Source organism: Fundulus heteroclitus, chromosome 14 (genome assembly GCF_011125445.2).
Source record: "Fundulus heteroclitus isolate FHET01 chromosome 14, MU-UCD_Fhet_4.1, whole genome shotgun sequence".
Taxonomy (NCBI): Eukaryota; Metazoa; Chordata; class Actinopteri; order Cyprinodontiformes; family Fundulidae; genus Fundulus; species Fundulus heteroclitus.
In genome coordinates this window covers 27,408,264-27,431,442 of record NC_046374.1, presented here as the reverse complement: position 1 = coordinate 27,431,442, position 23,179 = coordinate 27,408,264, and the positions used below count along the sequence as shown (strand labels likewise).

General features: G+C 41.0%; 1 protein-coding gene across 5 annotated transcripts in view; it reads left to right on the top strand.

Moving 5' to 3' along the window:
* Positions 1-23,179, top strand: part of LOC105935943 (zinc finger protein 638) — a 44,128-nt gene that overhangs the window by 20,322 nt on the left and 627 nt on the right. For 2 of the 5 annotated variants that reach the window (XM_036146641.1, XM_036146642.1), the window contains 20 exons: positions 239-277; positions 2,506-2,631; positions 2,718-2,844; positions 4,120-4,221; positions 4,324-4,358; positions 6,078-6,242; positions 7,431-7,565; positions 7,919-7,957; positions 8,047-8,187; positions 10,046-10,131; positions 10,225-10,248; positions 12,034-12,152; positions 12,248-14,367; positions 14,452-14,560; positions 15,630-15,758; positions 15,836-16,108; positions 17,162-17,455; positions 18,494-18,799; positions 19,144-19,518; positions 20,621-20,737. In XM_036146641.1, the coding sequence (XP_036002534.1) occupies positions 239-277; positions 2,506-2,631; positions 2,718-2,844; positions 4,120-4,221; positions 4,324-4,358; positions 6,078-6,242; positions 7,431-7,565; positions 7,919-7,957; positions 8,047-8,187; positions 10,046-10,131; positions 10,225-10,248; positions 12,034-12,152; positions 12,248-14,367; positions 14,452-14,560; positions 15,630-15,758; positions 15,836-16,108; positions 17,162-17,455; positions 18,494-18,799; positions 19,144-19,518; positions 20,621-20,737 (4,861 nt within the window). The remainder of the gene's footprint in view (positions 1-238; positions 278-2,505; positions 2,632-2,717; positions 2,845-4,119; positions 4,222-4,323; positions 4,359-6,077; positions 6,243-7,430; positions 7,566-7,918; positions 7,958-8,046; positions 8,188-10,045; positions 10,132-10,224; positions 10,249-12,033; positions 12,153-12,247; positions 14,368-14,451; positions 14,561-15,629; positions 15,759-15,835; positions 16,109-17,161; positions 17,456-18,493; positions 18,800-19,143; positions 19,519-20,620; positions 20,738-23,179) is intronic. The other 3 variants (XM_036146643.1, XM_036146644.1, XM_036146645.1) reach the window with 3 other exon arrangements.

The following is a 23,179-nucleotide window of genomic DNA, read 5'->3' as shown; positions in this document are numbered from 1 at the left end:
ATAATTTTGCCGTAATTGAAAGCTAAAAGCTTCCATCTGCATCAGCCACTTGTGCTGGGGGACCAGATCTTTGTTGAAATGCAGTTGGTGGGGGGGGGGGGACCCACTTTGGACATGCCAAAATATATATAAACATTTGTGTGATGCCAGAGATGTGAGTGGATACTTTTGCCGAAAATGGTGTATTTTAAAGGCGGTTTGGCATGATGGCTTACATCAGCTCTCCTTTCTGTTCCAGTTTCAGTTCTACATTGCCCTGATGAAGCTGATTCGCTACGTAAGTAACGAGCACTCGCCGCCACGCGCTCTGGGCTTAAATGTGAGGAGAAGCTACTGTCTGTTCTCAAAACAGTGCGATTTCTGTGTCGAAAGGCAGTTTTTATAAAAAAAAAAGAAAGGGGAGAAAGGGAGTTGGTGTAGGGCTGGACGATATTAATGAAAAAGGCATATCGATAAAATCGAAATCATATTGATCGATACCGACAATTATCAACAAATTCAATATATATATTTTAAGTGCAGCCCTGACCATTTTATGCTGTTGCTTGGCGACCTGTTTTTAGTTAAAAAACACAAACACTGAATTCAAACTCAACCTTTTATTCAACCAACTTTTTACCAAAACTACAAGTTTTTAGAAATTAAAAAAGAAGCTTGCTCTCTGAACCGTTTGAGGGGGGCGGAGCTTGGTGACGGAGCGTTCCTGGGTCTGTGTTTTGATTGGTTGAGAGGATATAATGACTAGTATTAACCTACATGGCTAGAATGCCTACTTTTATTCTATTGAACTTTTTATTGACCCTTTTTTCTATCATCGATATACGTCTATCGATCGCCATATATTGTTATTGAATTATCGTCCAATCCTATGTTGGTCTTAAGTCTGGAAGCAGATGAACGTTTTGCTGGGTCACCGTTACACTCTGAGGTCAAATTAGTCATTTGGTAAATTTATGCCCGTTTCTTTTGTTAGATTTTTGACCCTGCAGCTGCGTTCCCTCATTCACATTTAAAATCCAGTATATTAAACATTAAGTGTCTTTTCCATAATCTCGACTGTATTGTCCCGAGACCCAAGGGTCCCTTCTTGAAAGGTACAGGTTTCCAGTCTGCCTTTAGTGACTCGCTTTACACAACCTGCAGGCTTTCCTCTTGAAAAACAGATTATTTCCTAGTTTAATTGTAGCTTTCCCAGAAAATGTTCCTTTTTGGGGCCCTTTTCTCAAGCAACATGCAGGCAGGGTCCGAAATTAGCACTCGCCAGACGCCAAATGGGAGTAAATTTTCTGTTTGGCGAGTAAATTTCAGACGGCTAGCTGCCACATGTCGAGTAAATGTTTGTACCAAATAAATTTTGTTTTTCAGTCAACATTCGGGTGGACTCTCCTTTATGTTCCCCTGCTTTCAGCTCGTATGACGACAAACAAACGCTCACGTACACAAACACTCGCACATGTGGCGCGAGAACCACACCGACTACGCCATGTCCGTTTGCTAACAGCTAGCGTTTAGCTCAGGCTAATCACTTAGCGGGATTATGTGGAGATATTTAGCAGGGGTCAGTCAGACTTACAAAAAAAAATGGTTGCCGGTTGATTTTATATCTACCAGCTAACTTGGGCCGGTGAATCAGGAAGTTAATTTCGGACACGGCGTGCTAGTGACCTTCCTGGGTATTTGTCTTGTTTATTTTCCCCTTATGAGAGATTGGACAGCTCAAGTAAAAATACCCTATAGATATCTGTGGTGTGAAAACAAAGAGGAGAAACACAGTGAGAGAGCAGTTTTTCCTAATGCTGCGACCAGGGGCGGATTTAGGAAATTTGGGGCCCAATTTCTACTCTACTACTAAACCTATTTATATGCTGGTTACGTATTTCAACACCTTCATGCTCAGTGGAAACCTTGAGTGGTTAACATTATGTTAACATTAAAATGACAATTAAATTTTAACATTTGTGATAACCTGAATAAGTCTTTATTTTGAGGGATGACATCTTAAACCAGAACTCTTTAAAAGACAAATTTTCCATCTCTTCAGACGGAAAATGAATTATAACAAAACAAAAATAAGATGCATGTCACAGGAAAGACTAGTGATAATAATATGACAATTTCTTAAACTACCGAACATTAAATTCGCTAGGGTAGCTTCTTATCTATTTCTTTCTTTTTTTTTAATATAATTTTTTCTCCTCTTCTCTGCTCTCCTCACGCCGTTTGTTTCAAATGGTTTACTTCCGTCTGTTTGGACCCTTCTGCCCATGCGCAGCAAATGGACTGATCCAATGTAGTGGAGACTGTAGGGGGGGGGCCGCCCGAGACACACTTACTTAATATTATGAGCATTCTGATGGCATTTTAGTGAAAGGATTTTAATCAAAAACGTAATTAATGTGCACAAATAAGTAATAGCTGTAGTAACCATACATGTAAAAGGAGTTTTAGGGGTGCCCCCAGGAACCTTTCTGTCTTTATTTGTCTTGAATGCTTTCCTCCAACCAGAAAGTCACTGATGACGGGTTGAGGACGGTCTTCATTCACGACATCGCACAAAGTGAGATCCAGGAGCTGAGGGACGCTGTCATGAAAGACTTCCGTGTGAGAAACTTCCTGCCTTTGCTCAACAAGGTATGAACACAGTCCTACAGCGGCCGTACGATCCACACCAGCCGCCTACGGTCGGACTTTATCGGTGCTTTGTTCCCGTTTTCCAGGTGTTTGTAGAATTTGAGTCGAGTGCCGACGTCGACCTGTTTGGACTCTCGTACAGCAAGACCACAGAAGTTCGCTCTTACAAACTGGAGAGAATGAAGACACCGGAGAGCCCCATTGAGTCGCCGGGTAGGTTTTCTTTTCTTTTAGGGGGAAAAAATTAACTGAGGAACCTTTATAGTACAAAAAAACTAAAGATTGATGGTCATGTCTTCAGGTTTAGAGCCAAAAGCTTTAAACTTTGTAAAGGTATTTAATGGTACCACCACAAGGCTCCCTTTACAGACACTTAGAAATGGTTTGTAGACATGCATATAAACACTTTATAAATCATTAACTGTTTATTATGAATTAATAAAGGGTTAAGAGACAACACTGACAGGTTTCTTGCCAAATAGTGAGCCAAATCTATATACTTTGTCATTGTGTACGCTTTGCAATAATGCTCCCTCTAGGCATTTATAAATGTTTAGTAATTCTTATTAAAGGGTCTCATGGTGTACAGTTTTCCAATGTGGATGTTTATAATACAGTGATAAAGTAGAATATTACATGGTAAAGAATAATGTTTGCACATGTTTATTGAGCTTACAGGGTTGTACTTTACACTAAAATATTTATTATAGAAACTGTAGATGAAATGTATAGAATTTGAAATGTTTTAGCCAACTATAAATTTGGCTCTCTGGCAAAAAAAACAGCTGGTTCTGTCTCTTTTTTTTTTTTTTGTCTCCTTCTTGCACTTTATTAAGCATTTACTGATTAATAATTAACATATCTACAAACCATTTATAAGTCTCTATTTCAAAGTGATATTTAATATTTAATAATAATATGTAAGCAGCAAAAAAGCCTAAATCCAAAGAAAGGCGACTGAAAAAAATGCTCCCACTGTGTTTAGAGAAAACCAGCAACTAATTACCTGTTTTTGTAAATATCAAAAAGGTCTGAAAGCATCTTAACATGATTTTAGATGTCCTAATATCAATTATTTTGTCATTTTCTTTAATTTGTTCTGATTTAACAGTGTTTTAATGTTTATAATTTGCTTGTGAAGCAGTTTATGAGGTTTTATCGGTGAAAGGTGTCATATAAACTCGGTGTACTAGACTTGGAAAACACCCGCTGCCTCTAGTCGCAGCGTACCATGCAGGTCTTGAACGTACGCCTGTCTGGGCCCCATGTGGACCAAATTATATCGGTCAGTTCCTCCTGACAAAGTGAGCGTATCGATCCTTTGTTCACTTTATACGTTGTTGGACTGTTTATGACCCATTAATACCTCTCTAGAGGTTTATTCTAGGTGCTTTACTCTACGTCAGACACCATGGCACAGATGTGAATTTCTATCCTAAACACACGTCTTATTTCACTATTCTTATGGTTCTCTTCTCCGCCAAACAGAGAAATATAACCTCCCACCAGATGCCGAGTCGCCATTTTGGATCACCATGAAATGCGACCCGTTTATATTCCCGTCTGTCACGCCGCAGTTCGACATCCCTGGTAGGAGACGCATGTTGGGTGGGGTGTGGGGTGGGGGAGGGGGGGGGGGATGCTCCCTTGTGAAAAGTAATTAAATAAATGTTTTTCCTCTTTTACTTTCAGATTGTACCCCCATTAACAGCCTGTCAGACTTTACGGTAAGCGTGCTTGTTTCATGTTTAACCTTTTTGTTTTCTTTCTGCAATGCTAGTGGAGTCATAAGTTTACATACGCACATTGGTGGCCTAAAGCATGTTTTATTCTGCACCACTAAACTGAGCTCTTTATTTTATTAACTTATGGTCTACCTGCGCTAATGCAGTGGTTCTCAAATCTTTTTTGTTGCACACCCCACCCCCCCACCCCCCTACACACACACACACACACACACACACACACACACATTCCCCATTAACAGGTCAAAAATTTTACTTTTTAAAGGCATACTATGCAACATTTTTCAGTTAATTAATGTGTTCCATACCGTTTTGGATGATTAAATGAGTCATTTCAGGTCGAACAAAGGTTTTCTAGGCTGCCCTGGTGGTCTGTGGGGGAAATACCGCACTTGCAATTGCAGGAGCCCTCGGCCCGCACCCACAGGCTCAGAAGTCTCTACAAGACCGTGAGAGTCGGTCTTGCTTTACGGCGAGAACTCCATGTGTTTTTGCCCTGCCATTCACTATATGCACGCGCGAAAGCAACAAAGAACCGCGTGTTAACGTCAAATAAACATGCAAGCATATCTACTTTTATTATTATTATTATTATTATTATATATTTTTTTTTTTTTTTTTTTTGAATGTTGGCGCCGCGGCCGCTCCGCCAAGATAGCGCTGCGGGAAACCCTGATGTTCATACTTTCACTGTGTTAGTCATTGTTTGTACTGCCGTTTTTTCCACTTTTCGTTGCGTTCGCCTGTCTGCTAAGCTCAAAACAAACACGCCTGGCTTGACAGAGAAACCAGAACAGCTGAGCATCTTTACGACAGTGCACTTTTACTTTCGCCCTCTGGGGGGAGCCTCGCCGGAAAATTAACCCCAGTTGCATAGTATACCTTTAATGCATTAAAGCTGTTGTTCTGAAGATTACCCAGAATCCCTTTTAAAATTTATAATATATATACAGGTTTATTTATAACATATAACAATGTTTTTTTTTTTATCACCTGCAATGTTTTTTTTTTTGACTGTATAATACTAACAAAAATATAAACGGCATTTAGCCCGAACTTGGAGTCAACTTTTAACTAGCTATGAACTTCAATGCCAAAAATAATATCAAGCCATTAATATTGAGGATAAACTTCATTTACATTCAGTTTTGTACTTTTTAGGAGTTTATTAATAGTATTTTATCACGCTACTGACCGCAGGTACAGACCAAACAGCAGTGGGCGCTTTTGTCACAGTTAGAAGGCCTGGATTTTCTGGACCAACAAAAAAAGCAAAGCTTTTCTTCCCCCCACTATTTAAGAAGCGCTGCATTAATGTGACCCGAGCTGTCACATAATGTTTGTATCACAGCGTTTGGTTTTAAGGGCATTTGGAGTTACCTTGGTGATGTAAGTTGGCTAAAAATCCCAAAGGTAATAATGGAGTCTGGTCTGCAAGCAGTCATTAAAATTGCCTATTCTTGAGGCCTCTTGCCTAACATGTAAATCTTTCGTCCCCTTGAATTAATCTTCCTAAGTTAAATCATATAAAACGGATGTGATGCGTGTGTAGATAAACTTCTGAATGTTCCTGCTGTAAAAGCTTTTTTTTCAAAATGTTACTCTTTTTATATTAAATAGTTGTGCAATATAGAATATTTTTTATCTGTTTTGCTAGCGCTGCTGTTTCACTCCTTCTCTAAACTCTCTCTTGTGACACAGCAAGCCACCTTTCCAGACAAGAAGTGCATCACCATCATGCTGACGAATTTACCGAAAGCCAAATACACACAGGAGGACGTTTCAAGCTTGGTGTGGACGTATTTTCCACAGAAGACTCTCACAGATCTCTTCTCCAACGTGTTGGTCCTGCCGCTGCAGAGGAGGGTAAGGAGCCGGGATTTAAAAGTACTCCAGCCCTGTAGGTTGGTCATGCATGTGTACCTAACAAATGCAGCGCTGTTTTAGGGCTGGGCGATAAATCGATTTAATCGATTCATTCGAATTTACAATTCTTTAAGTTTTCATTTTTGGAAAATCTGGATTTTATTTTGCCAATACACTCATTGGGTTTCCATGAAGAGAACAGCATGTGATGCTGAATATATGTTTAGGCAAATGTATTGTCAAAATATTGTTAAGTGGAAACTTTTTTTTACCATAATACGAGGTACTTCATTTACTTATTTACTTTTTTTTTAACTTAGTTTGAAGTTCCCAAGTGCAGTGAAGCCTGTTCTTAGCTCAATGTGTAATACCACTAGCAGCAAATGTTTTGTTATATTTTTATTGTTTATAATGGCACGGCTGCCATCTTGTTTTATAAGCATGTTTCACAGCTTGTTTTTAGTTGCACTTTGAATTCAGGTCAACTCCCTGACGAAATACTTGACATAAAAAGCAAGGTTTTAAAATAATTTCTTTAATTTCTTTTTATGAAACAAAAAGGAGGAAAAAATCGATTAATCGGATTTGGTATGATAAAATCTGAGATTTATTTTTTTAATCCATATTGCCCAGCCCTACGCTGTTTTATACCTGAAAACATGCAGAAAAATAATTATGTGGACTGTGCAATGTTTCGTATCGAACTTTAAGAGGTGGGCTCTCAGCTATCACTCTATTTGGGAACCTTGAGGTTTTTCATGCAGCTGCAGGACCGAATCAACTCTTTAGTCAGCGCACGCATGTTTTAACAGGAATTAGCTGCATATAAATTTAACGGATTAAATGCAAAAATCCAAAAAAAAGAAAAAATAATATATTGGTACGACAAAAAAACAGCCCATTAAAAAAAAGAAGAAATAATTCTATAACTCTCTAAGAGCTTTGTTTGGATCCATCGGTGGTGTTCGATGAAGCTTTTAATTTACTTTGGGGTCCTCAGGACTTGATACAGCACTATTCAAGTAAAGGCCACTTAGGATTATCAGTGCAGGGTCCCATTTTAGACACTAAATAAAAATAGGCACATTTTGTTGTTCCTGCAAATAAAATTAAACAGAAATGATATTGAGAGATTATTGTGCATTTCTTTTTGTGACTCTAATCCATCTCTCTCTGTCTGCCCTCCAGGCCTTTGTTTATTTCAACCAATGGGCTTCATGCATGAGCTTTGTGAAAGATCTCACTAATAAAGAGTTAACCATCAACCGCAACAAACTCAAGGTCTTCCTGGTCTTAAAGATGGAGCACCCCGGACCTACTGAGGTAGGGAGACTCAGGCCGGGAACAAAATGAACCAGACTTACACACATTTCTGTTGAGTACTGATAGATATTGATGGTGACTGTTTAATGCGAGCATTTAAACTGATCTGGTTTTTATTCGGCGCTTCTCTACAGTTTTAATGATCAAAGTAATATTCTTATTTTTCCACTTTAACTGTTCTTGTTGCCAAACTTTAAATGTTTTGTATCAGTAAGTTCGACAAGCAAACTCAAATAGATTTATTTGCAATCTTCCATCTGTTTGATGGGACTTAAAATAGTTTGTTTTCCCAACTCGTTAGACAAATGAAGGTATTATTTGTCATTTTAAACATGTCTTGTCATCTTTTGCAGGAGGAGCTGTACAAAAATATGCTGAAATTGTGTAATTGTGTAAGTCACTTGTTAAAATTCTGTACTCAGAAATCTATCATTTTGCGTTCCTTGGTTCTTCTCTTATCAGCTTTTTATTTATTTTTCAGCCTGTTCTGGACTCGGATTCTCTGGAGGAACGGCTGCTCTCTGTTGAGATCTTCGATGCGTCTCCAAATATCGTCACTCTGGTCATGAGGGTGGTGGCGTCCATCACTCCCTTCGTCAACTACGTGCCTCTCGCCAACAGGGTATGATGATACAAATTCTGAAGCTACCAAAAATACAACGCTAAATACTAACCAAACATTAATATAATTCAAAACATCTATTTTGACAATAAGTTAAGTAACCATTTTTACGTCATGCTTTATTTCATCAATGAAAGTCTACTTAATACTTGACAAATGTATTTTCGATAGTATTGGGGATATAATCGTACTGGAAAATTGTGTTAAATCAAAAACACCAAATATAAAAAAAGCAAGATGAAGTACTATTGAAAGACCAAAGCAAAGCAGTAAGATAAAGTAAAAGAAACATTTAAATAGAAATAACTGAAAAGGTTTTTAAAGTGGTTAATTAAAAGTTGTTGTAACTTATAGGAGTTTCTTCAACGAATTGTTTTAAATGGACGAACTCTCTAACTCCTGCGCCGCTGTCGCCCCATCATTGTAGACGGTGATGGCTGCAGGCAGGAAGGATCTTCTGTAGCGTTGTGTCTTACAGTGAATATACAAAAGCCTCTGACTTTTGTTGATAGTCTGATTTCCCTTTAGGATTACTGAAGTATTTTTGAATTGAATTTAAAAGCAGATAGTGGAAAGTTACCATATTTTTGGACCATAAGAGGCACCGGATTATAAGGTATTAAATATGCTTCTGTGTAATATCACTCCAACCGTTCATGTATACAGCTCTCTCCTGAGAGAGAGAGAGTTATTCGTCTCTGTAGTAGTAGTTGGACTACACTGCCCTGTTTCTAACATAAGGTCAAAATAAACATCACTTTTATATTCAATTAACTTACTTGGTTTATTGTTGCTAAGCATGTACTCTGGCTGCCTTACATGAATGCACTTCCAGTTTAGACATTACAGTCAGGCAGTCTTGTAGAGAGCTCAGGGGTCCAATCAGGTTGTAACACAGTGTACCGTAATGCTCTAAAAATCCACTGAGTGTAGCGGCTTTATTGCTTACCAAAGTCGCACTTAGACATTTTAACAAATTTTTGAGCGCCATGTACCACATAAAATTGATCAGTAAGCACTACGGTAATCATATATAAGGCACGCCATGAATGTCTGAAAATTCTTTACGATTTTAGTTGCGCCTTATAGTCTGAAAAATATGGTAGGGAGTTACCAAAATAACACTAGTGAACTCTGGGTAAATATTATCAACAAAAAATTAATTTCTAACTGTCCAATATTAGGACACCATCTGTGAGACACCATCTGTTGCTCACAAGCACTGCCAACCCACCTCCTTTGCTTTTGCCACTCCTCTTAAATCCGTGTCTGCTCTTATGGTCAGTAAGCATGACACAAAGATGCTAGAGTTGGGGATTCTGCAGCCATGTTTCAGTGAAAAGCGTAATACTGCATTACCCACATTCTGGCTGGGTCCTTGTTAGGGCTTGGAGTTCATCCAACTTGTTTTCCGAAGACCTCACATTGCCCATAATATTTCAATGGAAGAGATGGCTTGACCTTCCTATTTCTCTTCTCTTTGATCCTGCTCTGCATCCTCGGCATCTCCCTCATCTGGGATTTTGGTAGTTGAAGTGCTATTTGATCTGTTGAGATGTTAATCAGCTGCTCCCGGGTTGTAAAAAAAACACATGGTTATGCAACATGACAAATGTCCTCATGTAAGAACGTATTAGCAAACATTTTTTAGCTGCACTTCATCCATAATAGAGGGGAAAAATCCAAAAAGTTTATTTTTATCCACAAAAGAAGGAATTTTAGGTTTTTTGAAATAAAATATTTCAGAATGAATGTAAGCTACCCCAGCATGCTGCCACCTTGAGCAATGCAAGAATAAAAAAATAATAATACATACATACAGGTAGATCTAAATCGTCGTTCTGTTTTTCTGCCTCAGATCTATATTGAGATGGCTGACTCCAAGGCTGTGGCTGACGTGGTGCATAAGGTTTTATTTCTGCGTGACCTAAAAGATAAGAACTGGTATGTTTGTGTGCAAATCATGGGGATAGAATAAGAACTTCAGGAGATGGTTGCTGATGGTGTCTTTATTTCACAAACGTTTGTCTTTTACAGGGCTAAAGTTGGATGCATAGAACGGTAAGTGCCCCCATTTCAAGTTTTATTTTGCTTGTCAACTTAAGAGTCTGATTGTCAAGTAGGAGCTTCTGCAGTAAATAGGGAGAGGCTGTTGGCCGTGAAAGCAGGGTAATATTGGGCGGAGGAGATACGGGCTTACAGAGTGTTATATTGTAATATTTACAAATATAGTATTTCTAGGATTTGGGATTCTTTAGATGTTGGAGATTCAAAAAGATCAGTTCAGTCCAGTAAGAACAAATTTGATAGACGGGCACAGTTCTGCCAAATAAACTACAAAAGCGCAAAATTGTACATCAACTAAGTTATTTTTTTCCTGCAGTCCTGATATTTTACCCACAGCTTTCTTTCAGAAAATTTTCCGTTCTTTGCCAGACCCTGAAAGCAGCGGTTTTGAAAAACCGCTGCTTTGAGGGTCACATGTGGGGTTCCCCAAGGTTCCATCTTGGTGTCCCTCCTATTCAGAATCTATATGCTCCCCATAGCTCTGATTATAACAAACAGATAGAAGCTACCCTAACTATTGAGATGTGACACAGCTCTAATAGCTATGTTTAAATGCACAAAATTTGATGTTTGGATTTAAATGAAGAAATTTAATGACTGTTTTTATGGGAATCTGATCATGATTTTTTGTTTGATCATGGTTTCTATAGCGGGTTGAACCGACCACTTATGCTCTGGTCCTAACCTTAAACACAACTTCTACCATTATGTGCCTAACCCTAACTTTAACCTAAACTTAAACGAGACCTTAGTCCAAAATAATTGAGGACCCAAAAAGGTAATTTACATCACATTTAAGTCCTCACTTTACTAGTAAAATGCACAAAGAAATGTTCTCGCTCAGCTGCAACTACAAGTACACTTTTAGCTTATTAATATAGTAGTTAAAATATGTAAAAGCCAGTGTTTAATTATGCTTAATTACCAGGATGCCACAGTAATAAGAGGGAACAAAAATAAGCCATTCTGATCAGATTTATGCTCGGCTCCACTGCAGATAATCATATAACGATTAGGATGTAAAATAATGTGTGTCTGTGTTTGAACACTAAGTGGGACCTTCTAACTACTCCTAGTTGAGCGTTAGTCTCTTGTTTTGCATGATGCATCCAATCTGTACTTTCAGGCACTGCTAAAGGTGTTCTGCAAACTAGCAGGTTATGCAAAATTTAGATCGTAAGGCTTGTCTTATGCCGCTGAAACATTTGCTGCTGTCATCACTATAAACCCAAAATGTTCAAACTGCTGTAATCAAAACAATCATTATTACTTACCTTTCATGCATTCATTTTGTTTATGCTTGGTTATAGTGTCTCTGATTGTCATTATTTTCTGTTTTGGCTTTTTACTGAAAGAAAAAGCTAATACATGTGTACATTTACTTCTCTTGATGAAAGCTGAGATCTTTAATCTGTGCTCGAATGGAGTAATTTTTTTTTAAACAACGCTCCAGACTTGGACGTTTAAGGCTGAGTTGCTCTGGGATGGGTCATGTCCAGCATGTAAACTTGCAGATCTTTTACTCAAAATATAGCCAACATGCGTGAGGTTTTAAGATATAAAGTTTGAAACGACCAGTTCGAGAGATTTTGATCAAGATTTCAGCCACACTATGCAAAAGCTAACCAGAGGTAGAAAAAAGGGGACTGATGCCTTTAGAAGAGAGGCTCCTAATCCTACATGCAGCTAGACGTAACTTTGCATTCTTCATTCATTCATAGTTCAACAAAGAGAAAACGCATCAGAATTACTAAATTAGGTTTCTTCCTTTTGTTTCAGGCTGACAACACTTCAGCAGCGACTGCAGCGATCTGGTCACAGTACGATTGACCCTAAGACACGAAGTATAGCCTTACAGCAGTCTTCTAAAACTAAACTAAAGGCCAGTGGTAAAAAAGGTAAATGCAAAAAAAAGTAAAAAAAAATAAGGGGGCAAAGAAAACGAAAGAAAGTTTTAAACACCGTTTTCCCTCTAAATTTCCCTCTAAAACAGGATCTGGTCTGTACGCGGTCCTGAAGTCAATGCAGTGCAGTGCAGCAAAGGATAGAGAGAAATCACAAACTAGGAAACCACCTCCCGTCACCGTTTCTGAAGATTCTGCTCAAAACTCAACAGGGACTTATTCCCAACAAGGAAAAGATAAACTCACAGAGAGAGAAGCACCAACCGATCCCAGTCAGGCCCTGAATAAGAGCGAGGATCAACCCGAACGTTCAGAGGAAACCAGTTCAGAGGTTGTCGGCCCAATTCAAGACGGAAACGACTCTTCAAAAGATGACCCTGAAGCACCGGTCTTAAATAAAGTAAATGATGATCAGACCATGACAGAATCTGAAGGTCCAAACCCAGAGACCCCCAACGAGCTGAAGTCTAAAGTGACCAATGAAGAAGTTGGTGACCAAGTGACCAAGTCTGTGGAGGAGCAGTCACCAACGACAGAGGTGGAGTTACAGGCTGAGAAAGTAGAAGAAAAAACAGACGACGACACAACTGGAGAGCCGCTGGGCTCAGAGGAGCAGAGCCTGACCCAGTCGACCGATTCACCGGCGACTGAAGGGGCGTTACAAGCTGAGAAAGTGGAAGAAAAAACAGACCATACGACGACTGCGACAGAAGAAAGGCCCAGAAGGAGCACGAGGAGCAGGACGTCTAAGACCGAGGAGAAGGAAAAGTCTCCAGTGCAGGTTAGAAGGTATATGACGCGGGCGAAGAACAGCAAGGCAGAGCGGGAGGCAAAGACTGAGGAGGCAAAAGAGACAGAACCAGATGAGGAAGACCAGCCGCCGGTACAACAGAAACCAAAGAGGGGAAGACCAAAGAAAAACACTAAAAAACAGGAGAAAAAGCAAACCGGTCCTGCTGCTGTCGAAGAGGCAGGTTGCCAGGTTAATGAAGTTCCTGCAGAGGAGCCCAGCGTCGAGACGGACTCGACGGCCTCTAAAGAAGATGGAGAGAAAACTGAGACGGCAGTTCCAGCCAGGACGGAGGAAGAGGAGGAGGATCATCCTGAGCTTCGAGTTGGAGCTTCTCAGGATGATCCGGCCCAGCAGAGGACGACGGTCCAAGGAGCTTCCAGCCTGGAGAAGGGAGAAGGAAGTGAAACAATAGACAAACTCAGCAACGAGGAGAACGGTGAACCCGAAAAAGACGAGACAACCGGAGAAGTGGAGGAGCAGAGGCTGACTGAGGCCGCTTATGATGTGAAACATGTTGGTGGAGAAGGCTCAAGGCAGGAAGTCTCAGAGGAACAGAGTCTACCTGAGGCTGCTAATGATGTCAAAGATGTTGAAGGACCTGAATCCAAACCAGAAGGGTCCAAACAGGAAGTCTTAGATGAACCGAGTCTACCTGAAGTTGCAAATGATGTAAAATACGTTAAGGAACATTTATCCAGTGAAGAACAGTCCAGACAGGAAGTTTTAGAGGAACAAAGCCTGACTCAGTTAGCTGGTGACGTGAAAGATGGTAGGATAGATTTACCTGCTGCAGAAGAGTCTAGACGGGACATCGTAACGGGAGAAAGTCTGCCTCAGTTAGCTGGAGATGTAAACTGCACTAATGAAGATTTACCTGAGGAAGAAATGCTTAAAATAAAAATTGTAGAGGAGTTTTTGTCTCAATTTGCTGATGATGATGATGTGCAAGATGTCGATGAGGGTTTAGCCGCTTCTGAAGGGATGAAACGGGAGCCGTCAGAGGAACAGGGTCGGGATCAGCCAGCTGGTGATGTAAACGATGCAGAGGAAGCTTTATCCAGTTCAGAAGGGCCCAAACTGGACGTCTTAGAGCAACCGAGTCAACCTGAAGCTGCTAATGGTGGAAAACATGGTGGAGAAGAGGGCAAACAGGAAGTCTCCGAGGAGAACCGCCTGACTCAGTTGGCTGGTGATTTAAATCGTGATGTACCTGCGGCTGAAGGGCCAATACCAGACCAAAGTGTCATTGAGTCGGTCCATAATTTAGAGACCCTGCCTGAGGATGTACCTCCTCCAGAAGAACCTGCACCAGCAGCAGAGATCAGCGAGCGTGAAGAACCAGAAACGGAGTCTAAAACTGATCCCGACCCACAAGAAGACAAGATGGACGACGCAGCTGACTCTTCCGCGCCTGAGGTGAATATATTATTTTATCTGGGGGCACAGGTCTGTGAAATGATCAGGAATGTGGCTTAAATCCATATTTGTTGTTTGTTTTAGATCAAATTGGATGTGAGCGAAGCAGGTGGAGCTGAGGACGGGAGACCAGACACACAGGAAGCAGAGGAAGCCCCACAACCTGCTAAACGCAAACATGATGACAGCACAGGTCTGTTTCCCTGGATGGGTCAAGATTAATGTCCATTTTTAACAAAATATCATTATTTTGATTTTTTGCAAACTCTTTACCCCTTAAGTGCAGGCAGTTTCAGGCATGACTTCCACCTGAGATTACATATGTTTATAAATCAAGTAAAGCTCCACAGTTATAAAGATTAAATGTAGATTTCTATATCTGTGCCAAGTCAAGGCATCAAAGAATATTTGTCAAGTGGAACCACGGTTGCAAATGTCGCTATGACTGATTTATAGGTGATTAAACAAGAAAAATAAAATTATCTGAGCCTCGCCTAAATATTTTTTTAAATAAACTACATGAAAACCTTTTTGAAAACACAGAAGCCTCAGACTTTGTATATCCACATCTTGTCTATAGCTGCAGCATATTTGTTTCACAAAGGTTTTAGTGGGCAGTGCGCCAGGCGGACATGTGATTTTGGCACAGTTTAGCTAAACGTATTTTTCGATGTTATATAAGGGAAGCAGGGCAAATAAAAGTGCTGATTTCCATTGTAGGACTCCTGCACATGACAAAGTAATATTTACCCTGTTTCATCAACATGTACCGTTGTATAAATCAATAAAAGTTAAGCATGTCTGCGCAGCGAAGCATTTTTCTGAGAGTCAGCTAAGGTAGATATAAGATGCGTGTTTTAAAGTGCTGTAAAAACAAAAGTATTAGTAAAGAAAAAAATATGGAGTTGTTTTAAAAACATTAAAGCCTCTTCCTTGGAGGTATTTAGGGGGGAAAACATGAGATTCTGAGCCACTTTTAGAGTGGGGAAGAAATGGGCGTGTCTCTCCTCATACTGGAGACCCAGCTTAAGACTCTTAACTCGTTTGTGACGGCCCTTTAGTTTTGGTTCGAAACCAAAGCGTCTTACCGTACGTCTCTGTTATGGTCGCAGATTTTTACTGTTTTAGGGGTTTCTACGTGATAAACCTTCAAACCGTTCAAAGCTTTTGCAGCTGTGAGTCTTTTTGGTGGATGTCTCCACCTGCGGAGGCCGTAGTTTTGGCATTGCTGTGAGTCTGAATCTCTGATTTTTCTGTTTCAGATGGGGCTGAGAGTACTGTACTGGCGGAGGAGGTGGGAAAGGCAGATGAAGAGGAAGAGAAGGAGGAAGAGGACGTGAAAACGCCCAGAACCAGAGGTCGACCCAGGAAGAAAGCTAGGAAGACTCCTGGTAAAACCCAGACATTTGAACACGCTGAGCTTAGGCCAGAGATCCGGAAATCTCACGGATCTTTTCTTCTTTGACAGTGAGAAAATCTACCAGAGGTCAAAAGGTTGTGGCTGAACCGGAGAGAAATGAAGAAGAAGAAGCTTCACTAGATTCCTCCTCCACTTTGGACAAAGACGCGTCTTCAGGCGTCGTCCAGCCAGAGACTCAGACGACTGCGGAGGAGGCGGACAGTGTTTCTGCTTCTGCTTGTGCTGAGCAGCAGCCACCACTTGAATGTCCTGAAGGACAGAAACAGGAAGAAAGTCTGAAGGTGGAGGAGAAAGAAGGAAACAGCACGGCTGAAATTAAAGGTAAATACAGACCAAAACCACATTTCATGCGCCCCATTCAGATTTGGAGCGGTCCCTTTGCTAGCCAGGACGCTTGTTAACCAGACCCTGGTCCTCCGGGCCCACTGCCCTGTATGCCACAGATCTTCCCTTCTTCCCAAAACCCTGATTTTAAATAAACTGGTCAATGCTCGGCGGTAAAGCATAGTTTACAGACGTCTCAACCTAAAGAGTGTAATTCACTTTAGCCGCCATTATAGTAGCAGGGCAGTCAAAAGTAGCCGGTCAACGGTGGCAAATCGCCATCTATAGCAGCTCTTGCCGCCGCCTACATTTCCCCGATTATATAATGGAGCGATATTTTTGCCTTCTGGTTGAGCGCGCAGGAACCAATCCGAGCTCAACTCTGAAAAGCGACACTCGGGGAGAAACAGCCAAGTGAGTGCACAGCACAGCTGGTGTTGAGCGTGGAATGAGCAGGTCGAGCGCGCGAGCAGAGAAGGAACTGAGCGCGCGAGCAGAGAAGGAACTGAGCGCGCGAATGTTGTCTCACTCCGCGCTCGGAAGTTAGTAAATTGTCATATATTCACCTAACCTGATCTGTTTTATATGGTGCTAGTAATTCAAATTCAACAAATTTTATGCAAATTTGTACAAAATCTTGTTAAAACATGATAACATGTGAAATTTTTTTTTAAGAATAATAACAATTAAAAAAACAAATGTTGTTTTTGAAGAATTGATCATTCACTTTTTTTTGCTTTTTATTCAATTTAAAACATGCACTCTGACTCTATTCTTTAAATAATCACCTGTCTTGAAAGCTTCCAAAATACATCAGGGAGACTATTTTTCTAAATTCTCCCCTCCGGGGCTCGAGCACCAGTATAAGTGCACCCTCCTACCTGATAGTGTGTGGCCTGCTACTGTAAAAAAAGTTTGACTGCCCTGTAGTAGGCAAGCGCCAACCAGCTGGGATCATGATTGGTTTTTGACCAAAACTAAGTATATCGGTACTCTTGTGTAAGAGAGAGACACATCCAGAAAGCTCAGCGATCTTTTCTTCTTTGACAGTGAGAAAATCTACCAGATGTCAAAAGGTCGTGGCTGAACCGGAAAAAGACGGAGAAGAAGAAGAAGAAAAGGAGTCACTTTCTGCGCCACTAGATTCCTCCTCTACTTTGGAGAAAGACGCGTCTTCAGGCGTCGTCCAGCCAGAGACCCAGACGACTGTGGAGGAGGCGGACAGTGTTTCTGCTTCTGCTTGTGCTGAGCAGCAGCCACCACTTGAATGTCCTGAAGGACAGAAACAGGAAGAAAGTCTGAAGGTGGAGGAGAAAGGAGGAAAGAGCGCGGCTGAAATTAAAGGTAAATACAGAAAAAAGCCACATTTCATGGGCCCCATTCAGACCTGGAGCGGTCACCTTGCCACAAAACCGGCCAGGAGGCTTGTTAACCAGTGATCCCAGACCCTGGTCCTCTGAGCCCACTGCCCTGTATGCCACAGATCTTCCCTTCTTCCCAAAACCCTGATTTTAAATAAACTGGTCAATGCTCGGCGGTAAAGCATAGTTTACAGACGTCTCAACCTAAAGAGTGTAATTCACTTTAGCCGCCATTATAGTAGCAGGGCAGTCAAAAGTAGCCGGTCAACGGTGGCAAATCGCCGTCTATAGCAGCTCTTGCCACCACCTACATTTCCCCGATTATATAATGGAGCGATATTTGTGCCTTCTGGTTGAGCGCACAGGAACCAATCCGAGCTCAACTCTGAAAAGCGACGCTCGGGGAGAAACAGCCAAGCGAGAGCACAGCACAGCTGGTGTTGAGCGTGGAATGAGCAGGTCGAGCGCGCGAGCAGAGAAGGAACTGAGTGCGCGCATGTTGTCTCACTGCACGCTCGGAAGTTAGTAAATTGTCATATATTCACCTAACCTGATCTGTTTTACATGGTGCTAGTAATTCAAATTCAACAAATTTTATGCAAATTTGTACAAAATCTTGTTAAAACATGATAACGTGTAAAAAAATGTTTTAAGAATAATAAAAAAACAAAGGTTGTTTTTGAAGAATTGATCATTCACATTTTTTGCCTTTTATTCAATTTAAAACATGCACTCTGACTCTATTCTTTAAATAATCACCTGTCTTGAAAGCTTCCAAAATACATCAGGGAGACTATTTTTCAAAATTCTCCCCTCCGGGGCTCGAGCACCAGCATAAGTGCACCCTCCTACCTGATAGTGTGTGGCCTGCTACTGTAAAAAAAGTTTGACTGCCCTGTAGTAGGCAAGCGCCAACCAGCTGGGATCATGATTGGTTTCTGATCAAAACTAAGTATATCGGTACTCTTGTGTAAGAGAGAGACACATCCAGAAAGCTCAGCGATCGTTTCTTCTTTGACAGTGAGAAAATCTACCAGATGTCAAAAGGTCGTGGCTGAACCGGAAAAAGACGGAGGAGAAGAAGAAGAAGAAGAAGAAGAAAAGGAGTCACTTTCTGCGCCACTTGATTCCTCCTCCACTTTGGACAAAGACGCGTCTTCAGGCGACGTCCAGCCAGAGACCCAGACGACTGTGGAGGAGGCGGACAGTGTTTCTGCTTCTGCTTGTTCTGAGCAGCAGCCACCACTTGAATGTCCTGAAGGACAGAAACAGGAAGAAAGTCTAAAGGTGGAGGAGAAAGGAGGAAAGAGCGCGGCTGAAATTAAAGGTAAATACAGAAAAAAGCCACATTTCATGGGCCCCATTCAGACCTGGAGCGGTCACCTTGCCACAAAACCAGCCAGGAGGCTTGTTAACCAGTGATCCCAGACCCTGGTCCTCTGAGCCCACTGCCCTGTATGCCACAGATCTTCCCTTCTTCCCAAAACCCTGATTTTAAATAAACTGGTCAATGCTCGGCGGTTAAGCATAGTTTACAGACAACTGATCCTAAAGCGTGTAATTCACTTTAGCCGCCATTATAGTAGACAAGCGCCAGCCAGCTGGGATCATGATTGGTTTCTGATCAAAACTAAGTATATCGTTTCTAAGCGATCGTTTCTTCTTTGACAGTGAGAAAATCTACCAGAGCTCAAAAGGTCGTGGCTGAACCGGAAAAAGACGGAGAAAAAACGGCTTCACTAGATTCCTCCTCCACTTTGGAGAAAGACGCTTCCTCAGGCGACATGGCTGAACTGGAGAGAGACAAAGAAGAAGAAGAAGAAGAAAAGGAGTCACTTTCTGCATCACTTGATTCCTCCTCCACTTTGGACAAAGACGCGTCTTCAGGCGTCGTCCAGCCAGAGACCCAGACGACTGTGGAGGAGGCGGACAGTCCTTCTGCTTGTGCTGAGCAGCAGCCACCACTTGAATGTCCTGAAGGACAGAAACAGGAAGAAAGTCTGAAGGTGGAGGAGAAAGGAGGAAACAGCGCGGCTGAAATTAAAGGTAAATACAGACCAAAACCACATTTGATGCGCCCCATTCAGATCTGGAGCGAACATTTGTCCTGGTCAATCTTATGACGTTTGCACAGCAATAGATTTAGGGATAAACAGTCAAACCAGACTGAAAGACCCTCCCGCCTCCTTGAGTAATAACACGGAAAGGCTGGTTGGCTGAATATTAATCAGATTATTGTCAGAAAATATGACTGATTCTGCATATGCTGGTTGTAGAGTTGCATGTAGTTTAACTTAGAGCAGGTCACTCAGCCTGAGTTACCCAAATCAGATTTCCATACCCGACATCAACAATCCCCAAAGCTTTCCCAGGCCAGATGCTCTGCTTTGAGCTCCCCCCAGATAACAGAGCCCTATCTCCAAGACTGAGCCTGGCTATACTCCAGGGAGAAAGCTCATTTCCCAGGTTCTCATACTCCCGGTTATGATCCATACCTCATGATAGTAGGTGAGGGTCGGAACGTAGACGGACCGGTAAATCCAGTACTTTGATTTTTGACTCTACACCACAACAGGCTGAAGAAGCGCCCGCATTACTGTAGACGCAGCCCAATTTGTCTTTCCATCCTACCGTCACTTGTGAACATGACACCAAGATACTTAAACGCCTCCGCTTGAGGCACAGACTGGCTTAGTACGTGGTTCTTGATCTTTTTTCCGATCGAGGACCGTGGCCTCTGATGTAGAGGAGCTTACTCTTGTCCCCCAGGATGTTGTCACAGCTAAACAGAAAAACAGGCCAAACGTAGCTACCATGAAGAGAAAGAAACTAATGTTAAACGTTGAAATAACAGCAATTATGCAAAATTGGAGAGTAGTAGGAAAAAAAACAGAAAGAAAATAATGTTAAACGTTGAAATAACAACCATTATGCAAAATTGGAGAGTAGTAGGAGAACATAGCAGAGTGAGGGAACGGGGTCTTAATGTCCTCCAGTTTGATGAATGCAGACCAGGGGGAAAAAACTATTTTAAATATTTAGTTAAAAGAAAGCTGCAAATTGGGATATTTGAATAATCATACAATGAGTGATTGTTATCAAGATTTGAATCGAATGATGTAACTCTAGTTCTGCTTTGTTCTTGCAGACCTGAGCAAACAGAGAAGGGAGTCGATCGGACCCAAAGCCAAGAGATCTCGATCCCAGTCTCCGAGTGGTGCTGCCAACTTCAGTCTGCCGCCGTTTGACCCAAAACGGCCTGTTGGTGAGAAACAGTCTCACTCTTTATTGGATTTTACAGTTAAATATGTTTAGTTTAGGTTTAGTTTTGATGCTGTGTCCTGGAGACCGCTTGCTTGGAGCAGCTCAGTGTCACATATAAAACAGTTTAATGTAAAGACTTCTTGCCTCCGAGACACGTACCTGTATGCGCGGAGTACACCTCGAGTTTGTGCAGACCTCCATGTAGTGAACCATAGACATCATATACGTAGACACCTGGTCGGGCGGGTTCTGCCTATGCTGTGATGCGTCAGAGCGTCCGCCATGTTGAATGTGGCAAATCTGCAGTTAGTCTGAGTCAATTAAACAGTATCAGAGGGAGTTTAATCTCATACTTTATATTAGTAATATTTTTATTTTTGTAATATTACGAGTTTATTTTCGTATCCCTTTGGCTTCATTCTCCTGACTTTATACTCGTAAAGAATAAAAATAATTAAAAGAATCTAACCTGGCCCTATTACTCCAGGACTAAAATAGTTCTGCAAACTGTGACTATTCTGGAAATGCTCCCCCTTAATTCTCATAATATGACGTTTTTCTCATAATATTACCACTTTTGTCTTTTTTTTACTTTATTATCCTATGACTTTTTTTCTCATATTAATAACTTTCTCTTTAATACTCCCCCAAAACGTCTGTGCCCAACGAGGCGTCTACGTATATGATGTCTATGGAGTCTGTGGGGGCCTTTACATGAATGGACTTCTAGTTTAGACATTACATTCAGGCAGTCTTGTAGACAGCTCAGGGGTCCTCAGGTAGTGACACAGTGTAATGTGTAATGCATGTCACTACCCGATCCGTACCGGTAGCACGATCCGTACAATCAGCTAATTTACTCACGCGCAAACAGAATAACTTCCGGGTCGCCAAAAAAATAATGTAAATACAGTACTGAAAATACTTATTTCTATACTTAAATAATTAAATAATGCTAAACTATATCGTAAATAAAATATTGAAGACTTTTCTGAAAGAAATTGATACATTTTGATAGTCTCTCCATTGTATTGCTTGACGTCATCATCGGATATGCTCAGAAGTCCGGGAAGATATCATTGCGTAACGTTTATCTGTATTGTCTGAATGCACTCTATTAGTTTTATTGCTTGTTCAAACAGGACTGGAAAAAAATATTTAATCCTTAAATATACGGTGAATTTCATTATACAAATAATATTGTTCTAAACATTTATTTTATTAGAAAGTTAAAATTATTGATTGAGATTTTAGCGCCCTCTGGTGTACACATCATAAACTACTGAAGACCTCGTCATTATAGTGGCCGCATTGTTTTTTTTTTTTTTTTTTTTACAAAAATGAACAGGGAATAGAACAAAGAACATACAAAAAGCGAAGGCAAACCATATTAAAATACATTTATTAAGCACAAAATATGCAAATCAAATAAATGATAAAAAAAACTTCAAAATTAAATACGTTTCTGTACTCCTATATGTGTTTATAGCTGGGGGTTTATGTACTTTAAGAAATTATTTATATATTTTTATTTCCCTAACCACAACTGGGAAACATTTTTGCTATTAAAAAAACAAAAAACAATGTATTTTTTATGTGTTTCTGTTGTTTAATTTTTAGAATATGCAATATTGCCGCAAATACAAAGATATACAAAAAGAAACCCCTGCCTCGAAAAAATACAAAAGAATAAAAAAGTAAGAAAAACGAAATATTTCCTACATGAAGTTATTCTGCACATTCTGTGCGGCTGCACAGTGGCGCAGTGGGTAGCGCTGTTGCCTTGCAGCAAGAAGGTCCTGGGTTCGAGTACACCCCTGGGTCTTTCTGCATGGAGTTTGCATGTTCTCCCTGTGCATGCGTGGGTTCTCTCCGGGTACTCCGGCTTCCTCCCACAGACCAAAAATGTGACTGTTAGGTTAATAGGCTTCTCCAAATTGTCCTTAGATGTGAGTGTGTGCGTGAATGGTTGTTTGTCCTGTTTGTCTCTGTGTTGCCCTGCGACAGACTGGCGACCTGTCCAGGGTGAACCCCGCCTCTCGCCCAGTGAATGCTGGAGATAGGCACCAGCACCCCCCGCGACCCCATGAGGGATAAAGCGGTTCGGAAAATGGATGGATGGATGGAATGGAAGTTATTCTGTTCACGCATGCGCAAATGAGCTGATGGTACGGATTGGGTAATGACCCTAATGCTCCAAATATCCAGTGAGCGGAGCGGTTTCATTGCTAACAAAAGTCAAACTTACACATTTTAACAGATTTTCGAGGGCATTGCACCACATAAAATCGGTCAGTAAGCACAACTTTAATCATATGTAAGGTGCACTGGATTATAAGATGCAGCATCAACTTTTGAGAAAAATGTAAGATTTTAAGTGCGTCTAATAGTCTGGAAACTACGGTACATTTATGTCTTGCGATAGAAGGCTTGAGCCAGATTT